The sequence below is a fragment of the Opisthocomus hoazin genome, chromosome 8 (genome assembly GCF_030867145.1).
Source record: "Opisthocomus hoazin isolate bOpiHoa1 chromosome 8, bOpiHoa1.hap1, whole genome shotgun sequence".
Classification (NCBI taxonomy): Eukaryota; Metazoa; Chordata; class Aves; order Opisthocomiformes; family Opisthocomidae; genus Opisthocomus; species Opisthocomus hoazin.
Window position 1 is genome coordinate 41,006,209 of NC_134421.1, and position 27,071 is coordinate 41,033,279.

Here is a 27,071-nt window from a genome sequence, read left to right on the forward strand (position 1 = left end):
ACTGATGGTCAGAAAACAGACGTAATACAGTAAGCCCCAGTTTATGTAAGCCCAGTCCGAGCTGTGAGATCAGTCCCTCCACCACAAAAGCAGCTGGATAAGGTAAGGTACGTGGTGAGAAGTATCTGCTTTCTCACTGAAAATCTACACCACACTTAGCTGCAAGCCTTTTCACATTCCCCTCACCACACCAGTCAGGTTTGATGGTGATGGACACAACCTTGTCTACAATAGCAGCTCTTGTACACTGCAACAGCCATATCTCTATTAGGATCCTTATTTCTTGAAGCCTTCTCTTTTAAATTACATCTGGCAGTTGCTGAATTAAAAAACTGTCTTTTATTTGCTAAAGGCTCTTTCTTGATCCATCCCAACTTTCAAGAAGTTCAGGAAAAAAAGAACCCAGTCACAGTAGGGAAACAGAAGAAACAAGCACAACCTGATAGCAAGTCATAGAGGTATTCTAGTGGTTCTGCCCCTTCACATCTCTGTCATCCTACCCGAACATGGCTGGAACTTGGCTTGAGTAATCCCTACCAAAACAAAGTTTCTCTCTCTCTCCCCTTTATACTATTAAATAAAAAACATGACTTAATAGCTGTGCTGAGAAATTCCATGCTACGTGTAAGGAATTTATAGAAAACTGGTATCTCAGAAATGTTTTCTGTTTTAGTGGTTACACACCCATCTTCTGCGTTAGCTTCGTTGTACAGAAACACTCATCAGGTAACAAAACAAGAGCCTGACTGCCGCAATCGGAAGCTCCTGCAGTGTATGCACAGAAGCCGTTTCCATAAAAACTGTTTATTCAGGTGACAGCAATTGAAGCAGGAGCTCCAACTGCGCTGCCACAAGCGCCTGTAATGCTCGCACAGGGGTGTTTGTGGGCTATCACAGCTCTGAAGGGAGCTGTTACAGGCTATCAGCTCAGTAATCCTCACGCTAAAAAGGCCCTAAATATGTATTTACAAGATAGACAGATCTGTTTGGTTTACTGGTTAAATAATCTGTGTGTTGAAAAGGCCTTAAATATGAATTCACAGGGCAGGCAGGTCTCTCTTGGTCTTTTACAGCAGTGGTGGGCTTTCAGAAAGTCACTGGAGACCACGCTTTAGTGGCCCAGGAGGTCCTCAGCCCACAAATACTTACGCGCTCAGGTAACTTTATTCAGATGAACAGTTTCACTCAGATTGCTAATCTGAACAAAATTACTCCTTCTTTTGCTCTAAGGAAAACATAGCCATAAAATCGATCGCTTCCAAAGTGTTATGTCGCAGAAATGGGAAATTTAAATCTGCACCTGAAGTGCCTTCCCTCATCACGATGGGATGAGCGTTACTGGAGGAGTACACCAATGTGTTCATGCTGCTTTGCATCTGTTGTGAGGCTCAGATATGGCAAGAGAAACAAAGAGAAACAGGAAAAGACGCTCCCTTGCAGGAGCTTCAAGTGTTTGGTCACAAAAGGTCTACACAAAACCTTACTCGTGGCCAAATCCCAAAGTTTTCTAGCTTTTCTCTCTTCAAGGCCCAGTTTCAGTCACTTGTGAAAACAGCCGACAGCATCTGATCCAGAAATTCTCAGGCCAGTAGGAAACCTTAGCAATTTCAGTGAGTTTGGATCAGGCCAGTGATTAACTTAAAGGACTAATCTACATTTACAGTTAACAGATTTATGAGTGCAAATACTTATCAAAACATTTAAGTGAACGGCTGTGCGTAACCATAAATTAGCACTTACATTCAACACGCATACACACACATTTATTTCCTTATTCTGACTGAAAATCTGTCCCTTGGGTCTACAAAGCAGAACATGAACATAACTCATTTTAGCCCTGAGGTATTAACCGACCCTCAGCATTCTGGTTTGCTCCATTTAGGAGGAGACACTGATGGTGGAGTAAAGCAAATTTCATATGAATTTTCTAATTTCCAGAAGTCCTATTTTCCAGAGCATAGGAGGAATAAAAATGGCAGGTGTCTAGTTTCTAGCTCATGCTCCAAGTTTCACAGAGGCACCAGGTGGGAAAAATCTCACATGGCTTTTCTCAAAACACTGTGCTCTTTTATGGCTGCTGTTTCCTGCAGGAGGTCTGGTTCTTTCATTGTCTGGACACAAAAGGCTTCACAAAAACTGACCACAGAAAGATTTCACCTGCCCATGCCCCATGTGGTTGTCTGTTGATTTAGTGACATGCACTAACTTTCTGAGCAAAAAAGTAGAATCAAGAAGATCAATGGTTTCTAAGGCTTTAAGTGAAGAGCATCAGAGTACCCCACAACTTCATAGAGGGTCAGCTCATCCCTTAGCAACTTCTCCCAGGTACTGGTCTTAATACTGTGCTGTCAGCACTAGCATTTGCATGCATTAAATCTGGAGTCATCAGACACAGGCAGGCTAACACAATGGCTGCCATTCTGCCTTTTTCACTCTGAAAATGCTAATCCTGGCAGGGTGGACACTGTTGCGGCTTTCCAGGCTCCTGCAAGCTACGTCATCGTACTGAAGCAATCACTTGTGCCTTTGCCTAAAAATGAGAAATATCAGAGCTCCAAAGTCTTTTCAGCAATTACGCTGGTCTCCTTTGCACATCCACATCAACTAACACCCAACCTCCCTCCAAAAAAACCCCTTAATTCTGAGAGAAAACTTCATCCCACTCTTCCTCATACATGCAACAACAACAGTTACCTCGACCCACTACTATTCCTTCTCCAGGATGTCTATTTTTGCTGTTTGTAAGAAGCATTCAGCTAGAAATAAGAATCTTTTCCTATCTCAGACATACGAGATTTTAAAAGCTGTAATTCCCCAGAGATATTGGCTCTCTCAGCAGAAACCAATCACTTCCCATTTTGTTTTTGCTCAAAAGCTACTTCAGTACATAGGTTGTATGAAGGTCTCTGCCCTTGGATAAGGACCTGTTGACTAAACAACACTACCTGCTTGTCCCTGCTTGTAACATCTTATTTCCTTCTGCTCCTCTTATTGAAAGCCAGTCTCCTCAGACTGAATATGTAGGACCAGACATCAATGATACTTTCTTTTGCCCAACTTTGTCTTTCCAACATTCTTTGGGTTTTTTTTACCTATTTTTTCACTGTTCCACCATTCACGTGACTTCGTCCCCTTTATTTCTGTATTACTGTCAATGTTCCAGACCAAGTATGTGATGTTTCTCTTTCCGGTACAGTAGGTTTGGAAATATTATTAAAGAAGTGCATGTCCATTAACTTATTTGCTCCTCAGTAGCACCAGTATCCTGTTCTTTTTACAAGGACAAATTTTTGAGCCTTGTTTAACACAGATTTACTGGGGGCTGTGTGATGTTTTTAGTCCTTTCCCTTCATTGGTACACTTCATTGTGACACATACTCTAACATCACATGACATAATTCCAGCAGCACAACAGCCACTCACAGTCAGACTGGGTGGGTTTGTCCTGAATATCTTTGGCTCTCTTTTAGTGATATTGTCTGCAAGTCCAACTGAGTATTTACAAATTGGTCAATTCCTGCTTTATCTTAAAAGTCCTCATGGGTATCTGGCTATGCCAGAATTGCAAATCTTTCAATCTTTTTCTGCCAACGCTGACTGATGCTGCCTCTGACCCCTGTCTCAATATCTACCAACAATTCTGATTCCTTTTAGGACATGTTTTGCAGCAGCAACATAAGGATGCTCAAGTTGGCTGTCAGCAATCCCTCAGCTTCATCATCTCCCAAGCAATTTGTTTAAAGTATGGTACTGTATGGAGCCTAATGAGCCTCCCAGGGAGGTCATCCTTCCAAGACAATTGGCTCATATTTGAGTTTACTGCACTGCGACAATCTGAGCACAACCCACTGAGTTTTTCCAGCTTACAAATGGAGTAGAAGAGTCTTGTGTCTAATCCTACCAAATCCACTGGCAAGTAGAAGTCCATATCCCCAGTGCTGGCTATCATAAGTGATCCTCCTGTTTGTTTCTTCTGGTGGTAATCCAAGTACTTAAATGCCGGCATGTATCTGTAAACAAGTTCCAAGCCAATCAAAGCTTTCCAGGACATTCCCTTTCTTGGAAAACATTCTTGTTTACAGCACCTCAGTTGCTAGCCATCTTATTTCCTTACTTCCTAAATTCATTGAGTATTTTGCATTTGTGTCTCAAAATTGATGCATTCTTCATTTACAAACCACATCTAGGAAATAACAAGGTGTTCCTCTAGTACTTTTTCTGCTCACTATCTTGTTTCAATCCCCTTCTGAGATCTCCAGGTTTGGCTTTGAATCCATTTAAAAATTATTATGATTGCCACAGAGACCCATGAGCTGCTTATCTGCATCCTTTTAGTACAACAGTAATGCTAATGTGCATTTTGGAAACTGGACCATACTCCAGACACCAGGTAGGTTTTTTGCTGTGTGTGATTAGCTAAGGTTCTCACCAAAAAGGTGTTACAAAGAAAAAAACCAGTGATAAAATCAGGGAGCACTGATACAATCCTCCTTTTACAGAAAGCACAGTAATAATAATAAATCTCTTTCCCCTAAATACAAGAGAAATCAAATGACGTGAGATAGAGAACGCTTTATGCTTCTTCCACCCAGCCTGAAGCCCGCAGGGTGGCATGAGCAGAGCTTCTGCAGCCTCTCGTCTTGCTGCTTTGACACTTAGATGGTGGACGGACAACACTGATTTTATAAGTTGTTGTCTTCCCAAGTGCTTGAGAAATTTTTCCTTCCCTTATGCTGCTGCCAAAGTACAGCTACTTGTGGAGCTATGCTGATAATCAAATCAGGCAGCTGGGCTATGTTATAAACAACCCTTCTAAAAATCTATTTTTAAAAAATATTGGATTACTTCTCACATCTGTTTCACAAAAAATAATGTTGGCATAACTGAGGGGCCAGAAAACATTCGGGCAAGGGTGGGACTGAATGGCCATCACAGGGTACACTGAAGCCAATACTGCTGTAGGGAGCTTGACAGCGCTCGACCACAGACTCTGCTCCAGTCACTGTTCTGCTGCTTGTCCCCTGGACTTGCAACAGCAGCTAGTAAATCCCTTCTGACTCTGTCCTTTATGAAACTTTTTTCCGGATGGAGATAGGTATCTCTGGGGACAACGCTCTCAATTTTTCCAGCTACCTAGTTACAGCAAGGGAAGCTTAATGATGTCTTATGATGACCTGAAATAACAGATAATACAACCAATAAGTAACCCAAATCATAATATTATCATTAAATTTTGGGAAGGTCTTTCATGTTTAGAGCTCTGCTAGTTAAAGGCTCCAAGATGTTCTTGTTCCTCCTTCAAAACTTTCATATTTAGTAGAAAGCATTCTTCTCAAAGGAAGTTAGACAGTTCCTTCCCTATTTAAATTTCACATGAAACAATTTATTTCAGTCACACAGTGAATTTGCCTTGGGCAACTGAATCACAGCTGACAGCAAATTAATGACTATGATAGTGTGATTAGTAGAGATTACAGGCAACTGAGAACCTGCTCAAGCATTTGCCGTTGTCCCAATACTTATGACAGCTGTTATTAGGGATTAATAATGGTCATAAAGAGGACTTGATTCCACCAGGTAATATCTTTAAAAACTGTTAGTATTTTAGTATGTCGCTGATATCCTCATTAAATGCTGAAAATTATTTTTATCTAACCATTTTTAATATTCTAGATGTTTACATTGCTAATTTATTTAAATATTACTAGAAAAGTAGTTTCTATTACATTTAAAGAAGGAGTACCATAAACAAACACACTTGACAGAGAAATTTAATATTATATCACACATGGGGAGTCAAAACAGAACTTAAGCTCAGAGACCCTTGTGCTGTAAGAGATCACACCAAAACCCAACTGGGAAGAAATAATGATTTCACTAATCCCTAGCAATGATTTTTTGAGGAGTTCAAATAAAAGTTTGCTTGTTCTGATTGAGATTCAGTAAGGAGATGTTATTTGATTTTTCTGTTTCCTAGGGGAAGAACTTCAGATTCCCCAGGCTGCTAGAAGAAAAGAACGATTGGCTGAACTTGCAGTAGAGCATCTTAGCTGCTAAAGACATGACGAAAGTGAATACATTGCATATTTGCCAAAGCTTTTGCCATTCATTTCATTTTCAAATGTCAACCTGTTATATGAAACCTTTAGAAAGGTTCCTTAAGGTAGAGCAAACAGAAGGATAGGATATTTTTAATCTTGTATTAAAGATATTTAATTATTTATAATCACTACTATTTAAAATACAGTAACTTGAACTTATGCAAAGACTCAGCTTTGTTTAATAATAAAAAGAACCATCTGCTTCTTATGCCTGTCCCTACAAATATTTTGTTACTGGATGATAGTGGAAAACGTGAAAAGCTAATGACTGGCCGACAAGAAGACTATTTAGATATTGAAATGAAAATCTAATGAAGAGCAACATCACCAATCCCATGTTATCATTTTGGGAAGCCTCACACAATGATTTTCCAGAGATGCAGAAATACATCCATCCTCGTCACTGGAGAGCACAATGCATTAACAACAAAGGGAGATTTGTGGTACAGAGCACAAAACCCTGTAACTGCAATACTAACAATGTCAAATATCAAAGAGCAAGTAATAGAAATTACATTCATTTTCAAAGTTGTAGCCTGATCTTACAAACACTCAAGTACACACCCAAGTATCTGGAAGACTGATCCCTAAGGCACGAGATACAAGGCCAATTAATTCTTAAAATTAGGGGAGAAAAAAACAATTAAGCTTCCAGTTACCATTTTTAATTTTGGAAAGGCTTGCCTAAAAGTGTTAAAAGTGCAAAAGCAAAGCATCTGAGTTACAGTTTCCACTGTACAAACAGGGAACATGTTTAATAAGCCTCCTGGACTTGAATGTAGCCACCCACTGCAGAACTGTGCTTTCACATTTTACGTGTGTAGCCTAACCCCAGTAAAGCCTGTGACACTACACAAATATAAAATAAAATAGTCTTTGGTGATGATTTTTTAAAAACTATTCTCACTCTTATTTTTCCCCAGAGGAGCCTGCTATCAGCTGTGCAAATACCATATCTGTAATAACAGAAAGAGAGGCTGCAGTGTGCCAGTGATCTTACCTCATACTCAAAGTCCTCTGCTCTATCTGCATCAGCAGGCAGGCTCGAAAGATACTCATTACCTTCATAAAATTCATGCTCCACTGGGTGAAGAGAATGGCAGCTATGTGGAACAAAGCAGTACAACAACAGTAGATGAGACAATAGTTTTTTTTAAATTAAAAAGTGGTAACTCCCCCCCCCCCCACCCCCCCTTCTCTGTAGTTTTCTTATCTCTGGAACGCTACTTTGAATGGCCTGACAGCCTGACTGTACAAAGAAGTAGCACAGGCTGTCTTCTTTTCAAAAGCTCACACTCTGGCTGAGGTCATTTTGCTGGATTCATCTTTTGTCAGATTTACACTGGGTAATTTCTTAAAAGAGTCTCTTCTGGGCCAAACTACTTAATCATGACAATTTGGGATTCCTGATGCTTATAAAGGTACATAACTCCAGAGTCACGTGGTGTGTCATGGCCAGGGGCAACTCACTAATTATTCAGTTATAAAGTCTTGAACGTTCACAATCTACAACCCACACCAGGCTCACAAATTGTTCAAGAATTTGCATAAAATAACTTGCATGACCATCTTCTGTTAAAGTGATGACAGGGAGGTGAAATGCATTTGAGTAACTGCACACTTCAAAACATGAGTAAACTGCACTGTTAAATGGGCTTGGAGAACAAAAAATGAGGTCTTTACAATGTGCACTCGGGTACAGCCTTAGACCCAAGGCTGGATCCCAGCCGTGCAGCACCCAGCGTGGATCTGTCTTAGCAGAGGTAGGAAACTTTTCCCCAGGCTGAGGACATGGAAACTTCAATCACAGTAGCACACAGTTTAGCAATTTCCAGTAAAAACTCAAAAGCATAAACATACCATTTTCCTAGCTGTGCAGCAGTAAGTGGTAGGCTTAATCCAGCATTTGACTGGCAAATGCTCTCCAAGACAAGCATCTGCCCAGCTTACCTAGACCTCCTTAAAATGGAGCTACCTCAAAGTCAAAAGTGTGTGTTTTCCACTAGCATCAGTTCTGCAGAGATGTGCGGCATGCCAGGAAGTCAGTGGGAAAGCTCTAGGGGTATCTTCATCTTGCTGGCTACAGCAGAGGTCAATGGTCAACCACTACATGATGTTACTCATGAGATGGAGTACCAAGAGGAAGAAGCCTACACCCTATTTTCGTATAAGCACCTCCTGCTGATGTTTGCATTCAATTCAGTTTCAAAAATTCAGTTGAGGGATATTTTAATTCATACCATTTGCCATATGACAGGTGAAATTGTACTTTTGATCTCTATATTTCTGGAATTGATTTGCTTTAGATACAGGGACCTTTAAATTAAATAATATATTTCCTTGATTTTTTGGTAAGAAATTTGGAAGAACAAAAATCAACAAGACAGCTCTTTCTAGGTTTGAAGAAGCCTCTTTGGCACTTTGGAACACAGAAGTGTTTTTCTTCTTCACTAGGGCACTTAGCTTTGGATGAATAAACACATGAACACAGAGTAAAGATGGGCAAGATTCCTTCTTGTAGCTCTGATCCATAAGCAGAGTTCAGGAAAACTGTCACTGAAGCCTGAATGGGACTGTGGTTATCAATGACATTTATAATTTATTTAAAGTGTTCCTGAGACTTTTTCAAGAGAAGGCTAACAGCCTACCACTGCAATGCCTCAATCTCACAGGTAAACAGCAGCATAAGATAAGCCATACCTGTCTGAAAGCAGAAAAGGGCAGATATCAGGAACTGGCGGTGTAGAAGGCCTCAGTTTGGCTAGAGCCATGATGTGTTCAAAAGTGATGTCAGTCTGCGTGCTGGCATCCGCAAGCCGAACATCCTGAGAGCTACCATAAGCTTTGCTAATTGGGGCTCGTCGTAAAACCTGAACTACAATTGGCTCCTTGGCGTTGCGAAAAGCTTCCACTGCCTCTTCGTGGGTGGCCTTGGAGAGGTCCTTCCCATTGACCTAGAGAAAATCAGAAAAATATACCAAAGATTACTCACAAGAGAAAAAACAGCTTAAAAATATGTGTGTAAAATATAGGGGGATGAATTATTTGTACAGTACATCAAGCCACATGTTGACAATGACTGGACATTATTTTGTTATCCATGTAAGAGGAAAGATAAGGCTGGGAGGAGAAATAAATTCTTTAATCTGTGCTAGAAATTAGAAATCGTTTGAACTCTTCCGTAACTGCCTCAATGGAATCTGAACACAGCAAAGAAATTACAGCATTTAAAAAGGACATCTAAAATTATTTCTCTCATGCTATTTTATTGACCTCATAAAACACAAATTAAAAAGGAGGGGGGCCTTTAATTTTCAATTTCAGCATTTTCTGTGGCATGCAACTGTTTTAAAGGATTTCTGGCATAGCATTGTTATTAATGCAGATGTCAATAAACATGCTTCTGATGTCTAAAAAGAAGCAAGGCCAATTTTCAATGTTTTGTCACTTATCTGCTATGGCCATTGTACAATCATTAAGAACAAAGATGGGAAGATTTGACTAACACAGTCAGCTGCTGCTCTTTTAAGGAAAGAGAAATCTAAATCAAACAAACTGAAGAAATAATTTGGTACCAACAGACGAATAATAAATCAGAGAAAATTATGCTGCAAATGCAGCATAGCTTGGCAAAACTAAAAGACTGTGGCAAGGTCTCTCCCTGCTGCAAGCAAAGCAGCAAATTCCTTCCAGTCTAGATGAAGTCCTAGGGTATTAAAAAAGGCAAGTGCAAGGCTGGATGATGCTAAATTTGTATGAATTCAGGTGTTTGGGGCAAAATTCCCAAGTATCAGCCCACTACAAAATGTGAGGACTAATTTTAAAATGTCAGTCAGTAGCCCTTGGAAGCAGCGGCTGTGCTACATCCTTACACAGAAAATACTATTCTGCTGTTTCCAGACCAATGGGACTGCCATTGACTGCTGCATGGGACCTAACTGTTGTGAGCTACTGTGGAGATGAGATGATCTTGTGCTGGGGTAGAAAGGCAAGGTTTTTCTAGTAAGAAATGGGAGTATCTGAAGGGTACCAAAACCTGACTAAAATTTATATGCCTGGGAAAATCTCTACTCTGGCAGCAAATGAGAAATAGGATTCGACTGCAAGTTCACGCTCAAATTAACTTTGCTGTATAGACAATGAAGTTATAAAACTTCTGCTTAATGAACTAAGTATAAACCCACCTCAGAAATGAGACAGACCCAATAACTAACTTTTCCCCAGTGCCTGCAAACACTGATTGAAACCAAAATTTTGTTGCCACATCACTCTTTCATTCAACAAATTCTTGGAACTTTCTTGTCAAAAAGGAAAAACGTGAGAACAAGAACAACACCTGCAAACTCAAAAGAGCATTCAGCAGCGATCAGTAACATTTTTAAGCCTGTTAGGAGAAGTATCTTCAAATAAAAATGTCATGTGTAAGGCATATAAAAATGTCATGTGTAAGGCAACACGTGTAACCACAGTCCCATTTATTTATGTGGATGGCTATGATACCGTTGACCATTAATCACATGTATATATCAACTCAATACACTTCCAGAGTATGTGCTTGAGTACAAGGTAGAACCAGCTTTCCTCTGGCACAATGTCTAAAGAAGCAGCACTTTCTCAGCCACGTTACTCGTGAGGATATGCAAAATAACCACACCGTTGTGTAGTCACCAATGTAAAAGTCAACTGATCTTTCTAACTAGCTCTGATTCTGCATGTGGTGATGAGAAGGCTAGAAATCATCTGAACAGATTTCTATACATAAAAAAGCTCAAAACTCCCTGTGCTGCTGAATGCCTGGGATCCCCAGAAGTAATGTACCACTGCAGTCGAGATTATGAGCAAATAATATGAACAGCAGATAGCTTGGTCACCTAAGTTTAATGCATATGTATGGTTTCTCTGATGACTGAAGCCAAAAATGTTACGATTTTATGTCACAATTTTACTGTTAAAATTATCATCCATAAGATTATAACCTTGGGTTACGTTAATCTAAGTTACATAGAAAAATATCAGTGGCTTACAAGAGGAAGGGCGAGAACAGTCAAAGAACAAGTTATAAGAAAATAAAAGAAATTTCCCCAAGGAGTGAGCTTCTGCAAGTCTTCTCTGATAGCACAAGTTATACTGTCAGGGTGTTCAGGCTCAATCCCGTCTAATAGACGCAATTACAGATAAAGCTTCAAGCCTGGATCTTCTAGTCACTCTTCAGTTCCAGACTGCTTCATTCTCGCTTCTAACTCAGATGCTATCAAGAACACAATTTTCCACAGTTTCTGCAGTTTTTGTAACGAGCATCTTCTAGGCCCTCCGAGTAACTCTCATTCCTAAGGCCCAAGGAACCGAAAAAATTACTTTCCTGCCTCCCAAAATCCTTTTAACACTTTTTAAGTTTCGGATGACTATGTGGTGTTTCTTCTAAAGGCAAACACTTGGGAATAAATACCACATAACACTGTATCGATTTTTTCTCCTATTCAAGTATAAAACACACAATCCTTCTGTATTCCAGCTGAAACACATGGTTTTTGGCACAAGCTGACCATTTAATCACAGATCAACATCAGCGAAGCAAAAAGATATTTGGATAGCGTACAAAATATATTAGATTTTTTTTGAAAACCAGAATCTCTGTTTATTGACATCAGTCAATACTTACTGCTTATTCTGAGGAAATATACACAACTACACAACAATGCCATTTACATGCAAATTTAATTTCTAAAGAATAGTAATATTTTTAAATCACATGAGTGTGAAAAATCACAAAAGATACACATTTTCATTTATCCTGGGAACCTATGGCTGACCTCTATTTTCATTTAAATGCCTATTTCATTTAAAGACTTTAAAACCGTTCCATCCTTTATGCTGGTTTCTTATGAAATAGAAGAACTTCGGATACCCAATACTTGTTTAAACTGTCACTTGAAGTTCATCGACACATTTTGTCAATCTGCATAAAGGTCACCTGATTTATGAATGCCGCCTTTCTCAGAGGAAAATCTATAGCTGAATTACTCTATGCTGGCAGCTGTCCTGCCCACTTGGGGCTGTGAAGAAAGAATTTATTTTAAAACCTAAAGCCAATACTACAGATGGGGTTGGAAGCTCTCTTCATGCAGCTTCTTTAAGGGTTTTCTGCTTCCTGCATTATTCCCCAACTTAACACTCACACATAGTTACCCTGGGAGCCATAGACAGCTGAGCACTTATATACAGCAAGCCACTTACATGTTCTTAGTAGATGATTAAATAAATTCCTTGCCTCGGAAAGGTTACTTTCAGTGGAATCCAGGGTACTATTTTAAGTGGATAGAGAAATCAGTCACTTTTAACAGTCAACACAAAGACATGGGAATACATTTGTTGTAGCAGATGGGCTAATTAATCCACAAGCAAGTTGTGAATGTTAAGTAAAGAATATATCTTTTCTCATGTAAACCATCCTCCTGCCCTGTTTGATTAAGCTTCTGTTTAATGAACGCTCTCCTCCTGCTTTTGGACACACTGCAAAGTCTGGGCCACTTGTCAGCATCTCCCCCAGAGCGACTGGTGGCCACTGCCTGGATCCTGGCCATCCCCTTTGGATTCTCGCTATAAATCCAGCTACATGCAAAACTCCATCAGTGTCAGAAAATAAAGAAGCATACGGGCTTTGTCCTTCATGCACAAATCAACTGACATTGGCCAACTGCCACTTCCATTGGCAGCACCACTGTACATAGGCTTATTCCCACTCACACAGAGGTGGACAGCAGAGAAGGAAGGAGGGACAGGACTAACAACAAAACATGACTATAAAAAAATGAAGGCAAATGCTTGTTAGGTTATCCTCATGCTTTGAGTACTAAAGAAAAAAAAAAAAAAGGAAAATCAGTCCTTCTATGAAGACTGCTTCCAGGATTTAAGTGCCTATGACTGAGAAATGGAATATACTTGTCTTCTGATGCTTTTCTGCTCTTGGTATTTTCTTTTAACACTGGCCAGAAGTTCTGAACCAAGAGGGCCAGAAATGTTGATATGTTTCCTTTAGTCTTTACTTCCCCCATATTAAGAGAAAATGGAAAAAAGGAAAAAAAGGAAAAAAGATGTGGAATCTTGTGAATGCAACCATCATCAAAGGTGTTACATTAGCAGCTCATGAGATAACCTCCTATCCTCAGCAAATACCTGGCATTTGCAAGTTAAAATTTAAGATCAGCTCTGCTGAAGTAAAATCCTTGGAGACCATCTGTTTAATCAGTAAAGGCAAAGGGCAGAATAACCGAAGCATTCCGCTAGAGCAGAGACATCCAGACATAAGGGTTTCCCAGCGAAATGACAAAGATGCTGTCTGACATGATGATGGAGTTCACACAAGGCTCACCGACCTAGGAGATTTCAACACCCGTGCAGAAGATGCCTCTGACCTGACAGGTGCTAAATCTGCTCTTGTCACAGCAGTTTCTTCACCTCCAATCCCTCGTCCTAAATATATCCAGGCTACCACACCTTGGGTGCATTCTTGGATGGCAAACTGGCTCGAAGGATCAAACACTGTCCCTTAGTTTGACCAGTTTTTCTTTAGAGCAGGAATTTGAGCCCTCCCAAACTGCAAGCCACAGAAAAGAAACAAAAACACACCACCTTTCTCCCAGGCTTACAGTTTTTAGCACATACAGACTCTAGAGAACTTCCACTGGTGAGGGCCCCAAGCCGTGAACCTCTCCAGGCAGGACAGGGAGGCACAGGACATGTGAGCTAGCAGCAACATGTGTGCTGGACGGCACACTACAACTGTTCTGCTAACGCAAATATGATAGCTCATCTATGGAAAGAGAATTCGACACGCCGACCTTTTAGGTTACAGTTCAGTACTAAGCTGCATTTCTTGAGCAAGTTAATCTGAAAGGTAGAAAATTCAGCCATTACCCAATACCACTGTCTCAGTCAGGGTTCAGGCAAGTTCAGTAAGGGACAACTTTTATTATGCTGGTTAATGACATTTCCTCTTCCTTAGCCAGATGAGTTAAGCGATGCCTGTTCCCTTTTGATCCTTTGTTGCCCTGACTGCCAAGTCTTGTCATCCCTCCTAAAAGCTACACTAGCAGCTGAACACGCAGGTGCTGGCTGCTTCCCTCAGGCTGAACCACAGGCTTGTAACGAGACTTGCATCTCCATTACCTGTAGAGCTGAGGCTTTCCCTGTTTGATAGTTCATGTAGCTGGTTTGACAATACTGAATAGACCCAGGCAATGCCCAGTACTGCAGCCTTCTGCACATCTTACTACGTGTAACCAGCACCACTTCCATTTCCCAGTATTTGGCAGGAAGCTATGTGGCTGAAAAGCCTATGACTAAGCCTTCACCTAAGCAAGACAAAATAAATGCTACAAAAGTGGGAAAACATAGAAATATACATATGTACACTCTGTAAAGCATCCTTCCAGAGGGAGACAACCCATGCTTCATTGTGTCAGAGTTGTCCACCACAAGCAGTGCATCTGTGGGCAGGTCTGACAGCTGCAGCTCCTCTCTAGGAAGGCCATGTCACATCCCCAAAAGAAGCCAATAAAGAGCTGGACACTGCCTGGAAGTTTTGCCTAATGAGCTATTCTAGGGAATTCAAAGGATTTTTAAACTGGATTGGAAAAAGTGCCCTAGGTAGATGTACAGGGAATGAAGAAATAGTTCTCAACACAACAGCAAACAAGTGAGCAATGTAGCTAATACAGAAGTGCTTGCACAACTTTGGGTCTCCAACAAATGCAGACTCTAGTTTACTATCTTTTTCTCCATGACTTCGCCTTTTCTATCCAGTCATCTCTAACTAAAACAAAACTCCTGCTACAAGAAGTGTCTCCCAAAACTTTGTATCCGGAACAATGCTCCATGTTTTGAAAGAAAAGTCAAGCCCATTGCAAGCAAAGAAATCACTGAAGATACTCCATCCCCTCTTTAGAAGCAGATTTCATTTTTAAATCCCAAATTTATTGAGTGCCAAATTACATTTAAGGTATTGAGTACAGGAAAAAGGATTGTGTTTCAGACACACACCTAATAGCTTGCTTCCAGCTGGCTGGGTTAGGCACAACCATCATTCACCACAAATGCCTTTGAGCATTTCAATCTCCTCTAACGGCATATGGAAAAGTCCACCCTGGGAGACACCTGACATTTCCATGCCTAAAGTCTCTTTGTGGAACTGGGCCCTCTATCTTGGCACATATTTCAGAAAAAAACACTTGGATGTTGTAATTCAAACCTCCAGAATAACTATGCCCACTCCATGAAGTTTAAAAGCACTACTGAGTTAGCAGTTTTAATCTGTGTCCAAAATGAGACCTGAATTCCTGCACTTCATAACATGAAGCTTGGCAGTCTGCGTAACCAAAGCTTACCCCCTCTACCTCCTCACTGTGTGTTAGAGCAATGCAATTCTCACAAAGATCCTTTCAAGTCTTTTAGTGCTGATGTTCTTCAACATCAGAATAGCTCAGAAAGCTCAGCTTGGAAAGCACAGTTCAGAAAGCACAGCAACAGCTCAGAAAAGGTTCACCTGAGTTTTGAAAGAGAGAATGTACTATTATCTGAAATTCTCGTGATTTGCGTTATCTGCAATTTTCCTGGCTTGTGAGCGAAACGAAAACACCAAATCAAATTTAAGAATCACCGCATTAGTTTCACAGCGAGCTGCCCAGTGGCAAGTGTTGGTAGACAAGCATTTCTGAGCAGCTGTTATTCTCCTTTTCTGACTCCCTCAGTCTGCCTGACAGACATGTTGCTATGGCCATCTTTCTTGCATCCTCTTCCAGCTGATATTCCCAGTCTAATCTTCTTTCTGTATTTGCTCACGATCAGCTCTAACGCATCTTGGTGCTCCTCCAGTGAGATCCACAGTTCCCTGTTCTCCCACTGCAGGTCGTGGATCTGCGTGTTCTCCTGGGACAGGAGCAGGTGCGGCCATGGCCGGGATGGGCTGGTCCGCTCAGCCGCGGCGCCCGGGCCCTTCTCTGCCCATGCCGCACCCGCCTCTCTCATGGCAGCCACGCACTGGTGCAGGATGGCGGACTGGTCGATAAGCGACTCGGCCGCGGTGTCGTGCTCCTTCAGCCACTCCAGCAGCGTCTTTGCGTCTGTAAGGACCTTCTCGATGGTGCAGGTCATGGCGGGCGCTGAGGCGAGCAGCGCTCCTCACCTTCGGCAGGAGGGTTGGACTAGATGACTCACAGAGGTCCCTTCCAACCCCTACCATTCTGTGATTCTGTGATTCTTCTCCCTTGCTTTGCTACCTCTGGTCCCTCTCTTCTCTCCTCTCTCCTAGGCTGTCTGCTCTTCTCACTCTGCCTTTTCCTTTCAGCGCGGACCCTTCTTTGCTCCCCAGAGGCCTTCTTTATCTCACGCCTGCCAGTTCCAGTGCCCTCCATCTTTCCTTTCCTGAACCCTTCTCCACAAAGACCTCCTGCTGTCCTCTCACCAAACTTATCCCGTTCCCGTGGGGTGGGAATGCCGGCACTTGTCATCCTCCCACAGCGACAGCTGGGCAGTCTGAACACTCGTGAGGTCTCCCTTCGCCAGCACCTCCCAGTACCCACAGAAATGCTCTGCTAACCCAGATGGTGATGCAACAATCTGGAGTATATTTACTATGTAAATTGCTTTTAATATTGACAAACAGTTTTTCTGATGACATTAGGATTCTGCCTGAGGGCAATAAAGAGTAAACTAGCTGTAGCATGCATAAAATACTTAAAGTTGCTTCTTGATATAATTAGACCATCATTTACTACATTAATCATTGCAAACTTCTTCTATTTGTGGATAGGACATTATATAAATCTCTCATGAGATCAGCCACATACAGACATACAGCAGCCCTTTGATGGTGGGGAAAAATACAATCAAAGGCCAGTGTGTGTGCTCAGAACAAATAATTTTTATCTCTAAGCCCTTGTACTGAATGCTGTATTCTCCCGTGAACTTCATGGTGCCTCTGCTCCACCACAAGCTCACTCTCCAATTTCTTTTTGAGTGTATGTATTTTTCTCAGGGAAGAGGCACTTCAAAAGGTAGTTACCATTAACGTTTTAGGAGATCAAATTAATGACATTCTTTAATCAAATACAATTCCAAAAGAATAATGGAAGAGTCTGAATTGCAGATTTCAGCATTCTGTAAGTAACGTGTAGTTTCTTTTCTCTGTTTCAGGGAATCATATTCTACATTTCACTAACAAAAAAAGTCTCTCTGACCTCACCGCGCCCCCCCCCCCCCCAGCCTCCCATGAACTCAGCCACAGCTGGCATTGCCACAGGAATGTTACACTTATCACTGTCATAACAATTCATCCACGTACAGACAGCTGAAACTCCTGGTCTCCTCCAAATGGAGTAGTTTAAAAAGATAGATGACTGCCTTCTGACTAATTGTGGGAGTTCTTTCATTACTATAAAAAGACTTTTTATATCTCAAGTGACTTTATAAGCAGTGAATAATGAGACTTAAACTCTTTGGAGAAGAGTCCACTGATCAAATGCTAGGATAACTTATGGGTACGGTGACCTTTTCCTCAGTAAGATACTCCAAACTGCTGCTGTTGGCACATTATTAAAATTCAGTTCAGTTAAGCACAAGGCAGGTTTTAATTTTTATTTTTAAATTCAATTTAAGGTAGCACAGCAAGAGCTAGAGCTCTCCCAGGGCTGAGGACTAACTCCAGCCCTAAAAGCTGCAGAGAAGAGCAGCCAACAGCATGTTGCCTCCAGCCTCTCCGGTAAGCAGAGTTTTGCCTCAGCCAAGAGGGTGCTCCACACGCCAGTGTTTCACTGTGATGTTAAACCCAACATAAGAGTGCTGAGCCTGGTCCCATCCCTGACCGAAGCCCTGGCCAGCCCCGGGTGCTGCCACACATCTACGCCAACCCAACACCCTGCTGGGGTGCCAGCCACATCAAATGCTAAGGTCAGAGAGCTCCCCAGCATCTTTTGCTTTTGCCAAATCTGCACTTGCTTTTCTTTAATGAACGTGCAACAGAATTACTGTAATACACATTTTTCACTGTGTATCTGTTTTAATTGCCATCTTGAAGGAATAGAAAAGGCTCCTCTCTGGAAATAAAACTTGGAGGGTCCCCTTTCATTATTCTTCCATGCTTCTCTCATGCTGCCTCGACACTAATTTGACGCTTGTTCTCCATTATTTTTCATGGCTTTCCTCCAGAAGGAGTATATTCGCCATTTTTGGGGGGCATAACAGTACTTGCAAAAATTCCTTTCTACTTTTTACAGGACCAAACATTTTAAAAACACTTCTCACGAGCTCACACATATTTACAGTGACTCAGCCATAGGGCCCGACACAGCAATAGGTTACAATGAAGTTTCACTTCATCCTGCCTCTGGAACATGGCATGTGGCAACTTCCTTGATCTCTTTCTCAAAGAAGAAGGAAATGAGAATTCAGAGGAACCACTCATATGACGAAATGAAGCAAGCAACGGGGCCTTACCTGTCATTCAAAAGTCCATTGGATGCTTTTGTACCAGAAAGTTCTCAGCAGCTCTTCAGAAAGCTTAGTAACAATTTTTATTTGAACATCAAGAGAACAGCTAATATTAATGATAGCATGCTTGTACACGTTTAGTTACACACAATGAACACAAAAGAAACTACATGTAGATGCACAGAAAAGGGATCTATGAAATGTGTTGTTTGTTCCCTTTTGTTTCCTCCTCTCTCTTACTTCGATCCTCCTTTAAAGACTATTTAGTCATGTACGATTACTTTATTTTTCTACTGAGTGCTGGCTTACTGCACTGACACAGCAATATTTTAAGTTGTTAATCATTCAAGCTTAATTGCCACATTCCTTCTTAGTAGGAAAATTGGTAAGGGATGTGAATATTAGGACCAGCTTAATTCTATCTTCTTTATACAGCACCACAACTGTGTACATGTCTTCAGTAGTAAGAGCTGCAGCTCCTTCCTGACTGAAAATCAACTACAACTGCTACTTCTGTCTCAGTGTTTCTATGTCTGTTCTTTCTTCTGGAGTGTCTCCCTCCTTCCTCTCTCCATATCTCTGCCTTCTCTCACCACTTCCTTCCTCTGTTTTATTCCATTTGCGTCTTTGGCTTCCCTCCCTTCTCTTTCTCTTGCTCCTTTTACTTCCTTTATCTTCTCAGGTTTGCTCTCTGCAGCATCAGCAGCAGCCGCCGCTGCACTCCTGTACAGCTTTTGTACTTAACACCTGCAAAGAGAACCTTCCCCTGCACAAAGTCTGCTCATGAAGCCCTTTCCATACTGGCTTCAGGAGAGAATGAAGTAGCTGGCTTGTTTCTGCAATGGGCTCTCCAAACGTTAGCAAAGGGCAATTATTGAGGAAGTTCACACAATGCTCATCATTTTCCTTTTCTCCAGGCAGTTCTGTGTGTACGGCAAGACTGTGTTAGAGCTGCTTTTGCAGCTCTCCAAGGCACGGCAAGGCTGTTAAGGACCAAATGGCTGAAAAATATGGCAGAGAGTTAACACATGGCTTGTAGCCAAGGTTGTGCAGTTGACTGGCCACTGAATACACAGCATGAATATGATTCACACCATCGCCTTGCAATACTACAAATATCACTGAAATCCAAGCAGATTTTGAAGAATGGCTGTATTAACAGTTCAGAGAAAAACCCAGCCTTGGACGCATGTGGGCAGTTCTTGCTGCTCTCAATTGCCATGCACTGAGATCAGATGGTGCAGTTTAGCATACAGAGCAGAAAAGACCTTTTAACATCAGGAACAGAGTCATTCTTTCCGTTCTGAGCAATAGAGTTATCCTTTAATATGTAATGAGATTATTTGACAGCCTCTTGATTATCTTATGTAAAAGCAGCATGAACAATTTAATTAAAACACTGAAAAAAATACTGCAATCCACACTTTATACCTATCTATTTAGAAAAAAACACCTAGGCGCAAAGACTGTGTCTCTTTGGTTACACAGTACCAAGCATCACAGACCCCCAAAGAAAGTAGGACATTTTAGATGTTGCTAGAGTAAAAATAGTGGTTATGCATCTATGCTGAGAATTAAGACAACAAATGATAAGGGGACATGATTTAAAACCGACACGCTTGAAAATAAAGTTTATGGCCTAAGCAATGAAAATACTTTAACTATGGCACACTGTGGGATAGAAGACAAGGGCAATGCCACCTTTGTTTTGTCTCAAGAAAAAGGTCCTTTTAAAAAAGTCTTTTCCTTTTTTTAATTTATATGACATTTCATAAGAGAAAAAGGTAGATACTAGCAAAAGAAGAAATAAGGCACTTCATTTTTACAATACATATTAAAAGAGAAGTGCTAGGTGCACATAAATTCCTGCTGGCAATATACAAATTATATATATAGGAATATTTAATATAGGGAGATGTAAGTTCTATATGTGCTTATAAAAGAATGATTAACAGCTGACTATCTAAAAATGCTTTTAATAGCTTTCTATACAGCATAGTGTTTGTAAAAGCAAAGTTCCTGAACAAATGAAGTAATTTCACCAAAATCAATGGCACTGAAAGGTAACACTTCTCAACTGAGCTTCTTAATTAAACCTCACAACCAGACTTTAAAATGTCGTATTTGCCATTTAACCATACCTTCGGCCTTCTAGTGTTTATTTACAGTAACTTCTGCAACCCTCTTGAGCAGGTGGCAAGAAGCTGTGGCAAAACACAAAATTTCTACTTATAGAAATCAAAACACAACGTTGCAACGTCACAGCTTGTAGAATCTTTATTTGTACTTTAAAGAATAAGACCTGGTCAGGGAAGAGTGGTGTAGACTTGCATCTGGATGGATATACAGCAGCCAAGTACAAATTTCAACCGAAGTCCTAATTCGAGATGCTCTTACAGCTCAGCTGTGCTTGGATTCAACGGTTTCTTCCCAGCTTACTTGTTGAAAAGGTTATGTTTTAGAAAGGCTCAGTTGGAGAAAATAGTATTTTTCCCCTTAAATTTAAAACCAAATAGGCTCCTGTTTCAAAACCCACATTGTGTAGGATTTGAGAGTAGCTTTCACGTTACTGCTGACAGATGTATTCTTTAAGAAAACCAGGTTCCTTTAACTTTCCTGGTAATCTGGCTTTACAAGCTAGTCAAGTAAAATGTCATAGCATAAAGTTATTGGTGAAAAGAACTGCAGCTGAAAAGCAGAGACTTCCAATAAATTGAGAAATGTCTGAAGCCAGTTCAAAATGGCAGGGCAAAATTTAAACAAACCTTCCCCACCAGAGGAGAGGCAGACAGGCATAAATCATTCCCAGTGATCAATTCTGCTATTTGAATTTGTCCTGACACTTGTTGGGCTCAGCCACTGACATGGAGCTGTGGCAGAAAGGCCAGGCCACTGGGGAAATTTGGCCAGCTTCCTCATCTGAGAGTGAACCACCTGACCGCAGGTCTCCAACCCTAGTAGCATTGTTCTTTGTTCCAAGCATAAACCATTTTGTCTGCTGTGTTTCAGGTCTGCCTCCAAGATCTCAGGATAAAGAAAATTCTTTGATTACTCTTCATACAAGAGATGGAAAATATTGGGTGAGATTACAGACAGGAGTGGCACAGATAGCTTTTAAGGCAGACAATTTAAAAATAAACCTGCCAAGTTAATATTCACGGTTTTGTTTCTCACTATGACTATTTTGCAGTTAATTGCTGATATTCTGTTAGACAACAAGCAAAATGTTTGAGAAAAGGGACTGCCGGTTTGGAATTCTATGAAATTTCAATATTTACATATGCAGGAGACAAATCTGCTCTTCATTGAGATTTTCAGAGAAGAAGATTTTTGTGGGAAAGAATTTGCATACTGGCCTCGAGCGCTTTCATTAATACCAAATGGAAATACCACCACACTCAGTTGTCAGTGCAAAAGTCTCACTAAAACACAGTTAAGGTAGCCAGTGCTATCTTATATCCATCCAGAACACGCATTTTTTTCCCCACCTCCCCTCCGAAACTCAGCCTTAGGAAAACCCAGAAACAGCGAGGTCAGGTACCCAGCCGTGCAAGCTTAATCTCCAGCTTCCCCTGATGCCCGCCGCAGTCAGTGGAAATGAGCTGTGGGCAAGCCATCACATCCAGTCCGTCGCACAGCTCTATCGAGCGAGAGAGGGATTACTCGGAGCAGCTTGGGACACTGTGAGCTGAGAGAGCAATGCTGTACCATCTGACAGCCTCACATGTGACCAGCAGATGAGGTGTATGAGTACCAAAAAGGGACTCAGTATCCTCACTTCACCCCGTGTTGTTTGGGTGGGAGGAGGCACAGAGCCCCTCAGGGCTGTCAGACAGGAGATGCATGTGGTCTACGGGGCAAGCAAAGACGCACTGTGCACAACAGGCTAGAAGCAAACTTTCAAGGCACTTCTGGAGCTGCCATCAAAGCCCAGCAGTTAAGCAGCCATTTTTCCCCATCAGGTCTTTTACAACAGGCCCAGGCTAGTCAGCCAGACTTCTTTAAAAGTAAGGAAATCAATGGAATACAAGACTTTCCCTTAAAAAATGAGGACAGTAAGGATTGGGGGCAGTTGCATATTGACACAGTAGCCTAACAAGTAAGTCATTTGCTTAGAAACTGGGAAAGCTGAACTCAGCACGAGTGAGTATGAAATCATATCTTTCACACTGCAAGGGACTCTTTCCATCAGGTTACTGGACATTTTGGAATGCAAGAAATTATACACCACTTTCTGAAGCTATAATTTGAAGTAGTTCAATATCATCTAACCTGCTTTTAAGTAGGGTTGGAGTTAAGTAGCTAGTGTGGGTAGATGAAGGCTATTTTTCTGAAATGCTCCCTCTATCCCAGTCAAATGGGCACAACAACTGTGTTCGAAATCTCCTGGTAGTGAAGCAAATGAGCGAAACGACAGGTCTAGTCTTAATCTCTGGCTCTCTTCTCCTTATTATATTTCGATTACTGTGCTTTCCTAAACCATGGCTCATTATAGCTTTTCTCTTCTATTCCTCCGCCTTCTTCCCTTCATATTTAGGCTTCTCCCCTCCCACCCTCCTCCTTTCTTGCCCTGGGGTTCCCAGGTAAATGTCCTAGTCCTGCTGAAGCCATTGGTATTTTAGCAGACATTAGACACGTCACTAGGAATTGGCAGGTGAAATTTGTTGATATTTCTGCAAAGGTCACTAATAAAAGTATTAAACAAGATCACCACAAAGACAAACTCTTCCAGAGCTCCAGCAGTAACCTCTCTCTAGCCTTTCACTTTCCTTTTTAACACTACATGTAGAGAGATATCCCTCCACAGTCAACACCATATCCTCCTTACGACCACTTATCTAGCCATTTCTGTTCCACTTTAGCTAGTATTTTACCTTATAATACCATATGAGATGTTTTTGTTTATCTGAAGGTCAGATAAAGAGGACCTACCACATACTCTTCATCAAGATAAGGCACTTGCTAATCAAAAAGTCTATCAAGTTAGCCTGCCTTTGTAACCATCTACGTCTGCTTAGTCTGTGATTCATTATATCCTGCTTACCCCTTGCCTCCCCCACGTGTAATCATCCTTTTCTTCAAATTGTACTTTAACACCATCTGCACTGTGCATGCTGAATTGAAGGCTAGCAAATCCCACAATGATTCTAAGCACAGGTACACTATTTAATTTTATTCCACCATCTCCTGCATGCTAAACTAGTTGAACAAATCCCCCCGTTCATCCTGGCTACTACTTCTCTCAACACCGGGGTCCCTTGCCTCACAGTTATGCCAGTATAACTACTTCGTGGGGCTGCGCTAAAAATTGGAGCACTGAAAAGCCTTGCTTCGGAAATCATCTTTATTAAAATATTACGGTTATTTACCCTACAGGTAACTGCCTTCTCCCTCCGTGTTGCCCGTGTTCCACTCAAATCCTCTCTCCTACCCCTTCACTCTTGAGCTGCACTTCTCCTCCACTTAAAACACGTACCTGTGCAAACCCATCTGAGGGGTTTTTGAACCTTTCTGCTTGTATCTCCCCAAAAGGAAGAAAATCTTCTTCAAAAGACTGTGATAAAATGACTGCTCTCCTTAGGTTGTATTTCATGCAACTACCTGGACACAAGGCACAGGCAGTGTACAGTAGAGCCAAGCAGGTCTTCAGGTTGAAGAGGAAGACAGCAATCGCTCTTTACTACTAAAGACCTCACATTTGCAGTTAAACTTCTATGATGCAGTCCCACATTAGGCTTATGTTCATATTGCAAGAATAAATATTTATGCTGTTTTCAATTTTGCTATGAAGTAGCAGACACGTCCTACATAAGATGGGGCATCAAGTGGATGAAGCATATGCAGTACAATCAAAACTGAGCTCTGATTCCTGAACACACAAAAAGATGTAATGCAACCTTTCAGTTTGAAGAAAAATTACCTTTCTGGGAAAATACACCTCAGAAGCCTCAAGTGACCTCAAATTTGGGACACTAATGCTCAAATGATCTTCTGTGAGGCATGCCAACTCCCAGGAAAATCCAAACTGAACTTCAGAGTCCTTAAGAGTTTCCCATTTAACTGTGCTCAACCTTAAAAATAGACAGACTTATGCTTCACCATAACAAAATCAACAGGGACTATTCTTGGGACATCCTTTGGTATCATAAAGCATTGGCAGCATGAGAATAAGAAGCAAATCTCCAGCATTCACTTCCATCTCAGTTTCATACACAATACTGCCAATAACATGCTTCAGCAGCTCACCAGACTACAATCATCTCTGACACAAGCTGAAGAAAAATTTGTGTTTCCCTTGCATCATCTGACTTTCACATAAAACCCATGGCTACCTATTCTGACCGTTAATTTTCTATACATCCATTCAGCTGCTGGTCAATGAGTGAAAGTTACCAGTTCCACCAACCTAACAGCAGTTAGGCCCAGCCAACTGCTGACTGTGTTGACATTCCCACTGTGACACCAATTTCATCCACTCACACTTAAATCCAAAACAAGAGTCTAGAAGAAGGGGGAGGCAATAGTACATCTGCCTCTTTACAAATGCCAGAAGACACAAAAACTGGGGAGATATGGGAAAAAAAAACCCAGAGACATAGAAATAAAGATTTTCCATACAGAGAGGGTAGGTAGGGTTACCTAGGTGCATAGCTGCAAATACTTACCCAAGCTAAAATATACAGGTCTTAAGGAGCTACTCCACAAGTACAACTACTCAGATAGTTTATGCAGGAAAAAAATTTGTTAGCTTTAATTTGAAATATATAGCATGGGAGAAGATACTCAGACCACCAAATGCAGACATCTAATTTAACTGACTATGCTCCTTCTGTAGTAAAAGACAAGAGACAGGAAGAGAGGGTGACTCAGAGATGTAAACTAGCTGTGAGTAAGCTGAATCACCCTCTGGAAATGGCCACCTTTCTCCAATGACAACAGGGAGTCTAGAGAAATGAGATGGTTATAAATTTCAGCACCTTGGATGATGTGTGAATATCCTTTTAAGCTACCAAATAGCATGACCTCAGTTTTGGAGAATTTAGAGACAAAAAAAATCAGGCATTAAAATAAAATGGGTGAAGACAGGAAGAGAACAGACTTTTTAAATGCTGAAAAACTATAAATATATTTTATTATGGCTTTTGGTAATCCAGGGAGAACATCTCTATTAATAGATAGATTCAAGGGTATTGTAAACATATTTCCCAGGATGAGGTCTGATTTATAGTCTTGGAAAGAAATTATTCTTCCTATGTAGCAGAAAAAAAGCGTTCACTCAGCATGGTTTCAAGTTGCACAAGTACAACACAGCAGAGACTCCACTGCTCTTGATGCCTTCCTTCTGTGTTGCTGTAAGTTAGCTCAGAGAGGGTTTTATTTTTTTAGAGTAATATTTTACAGGCTGTTAATCCAAAAAATGGATTATTTCCTTTGGGTATTTTGTGAAAAAATAAAATAGAAAACAACTGAGCTATTTCATTTAGCATAGCTGTTGCTGTGCACGGGCAATCGTTTCTTTTTTTCCTGTAATATATTAGGCTTCTCAGGACTTAGACTTCCTAAAGCAGCTTCACTAACTTAGTTGGCTGTGAGCCCCTCAGAGACCGTCTTGCCAATTATCTGTGAATTTAGGAGGATCTACACAAAAGATCATGATAAGCTGGGTTTGAAAGAGGCTGTAAAGGTGTGAGGTATTTATCCTGAAGTGTGGAAGAGCTACGGACAGAGATACGTATTCTGCCATCTCTTGCACTCAGACAATGAGCGGTTCTTCATTTAAAAGTTATGTTACAAAAAATGGAAGCAGAGTTGTGAATTGGACAAGGTAGGACTGAGAATATCCAAGATCTGCATTTATCACTGGCTTGGTCCTGTCATCTTTCTACAGTCACTAAACTGGACTATATTATGACTTTTTCCCTGCCTGTTGTGATGCTGAAGGTAAAATAGTAGATGCTGACCCCTAGAGGTCATCTAGTCCAACCTCTCTGCAGCGAGCAGGGACACCACTAACTAGATCAGGTTGCTCAGAGCCCTGTCCAACCTGGTCTTGAATGTTTCCAGGGATGGGGCCTCCACTGCCTCTCTGGGCAACCCGTTCCAGTGTTTCACCACCCTCATTGTAAAGAATTTCTTCCTCATATCCAGCCTAAACCTACCCTGTTTTAGTTTAAAACCATTACCCCTCATCCTGTCGCTGCTGTCTCTACTAAAAAGATTGTCCCCATCTTTCCATTAGGCTCCCTTTAAGTACTGAAAGGCTGCAATCAGGTCTCCCCGCAGCCTTCTCTTCTCCAGGCTGAACAAGCTCAACTCTCAGCCTGTCCTCATAGGGGAGGTGCTCCAGCCCTCGGATCATTTTTGTAGCCCTCCTTTGGACCCGCTCCAACACATCCATGTCCTTCTTGTGCTGAGGGCTCCAGAGCTGAACGCAGTACTCCAGGTGAGGTCTCACCAGAGCAGAGTAGAGGGGCAGAATCACCTCTC

General features: G+C 41.3%; 1 protein-coding gene across 2 annotated transcripts in view; it reads right to left on the reverse strand.

The window, feature by feature from the left end:
* The window catches only part of PDZRN4 (PDZ domain containing ring finger 4), a 253,616-nt gene that overhangs the window by 36,274 nt on the left and 190,271 nt on the right, over positions 1 to 27,071 (reverse strand). For both annotated transcript variants that reach the window (XM_075428274.1, XM_009943416.2), the window contains 2 exons: positions 8,802 to 9,055; positions 7,102 to 7,204 (listed from right to left, as the gene is read on the reverse strand). In XM_075428274.1, coding sequence (XP_075284389.1) covers positions 7,102 to 7,204; positions 8,802 to 9,055 — 357 coding nt within the window. The remainder of the gene's footprint in view (positions 1 to 7,101; positions 7,205 to 8,801; positions 9,056 to 27,071) is intronic.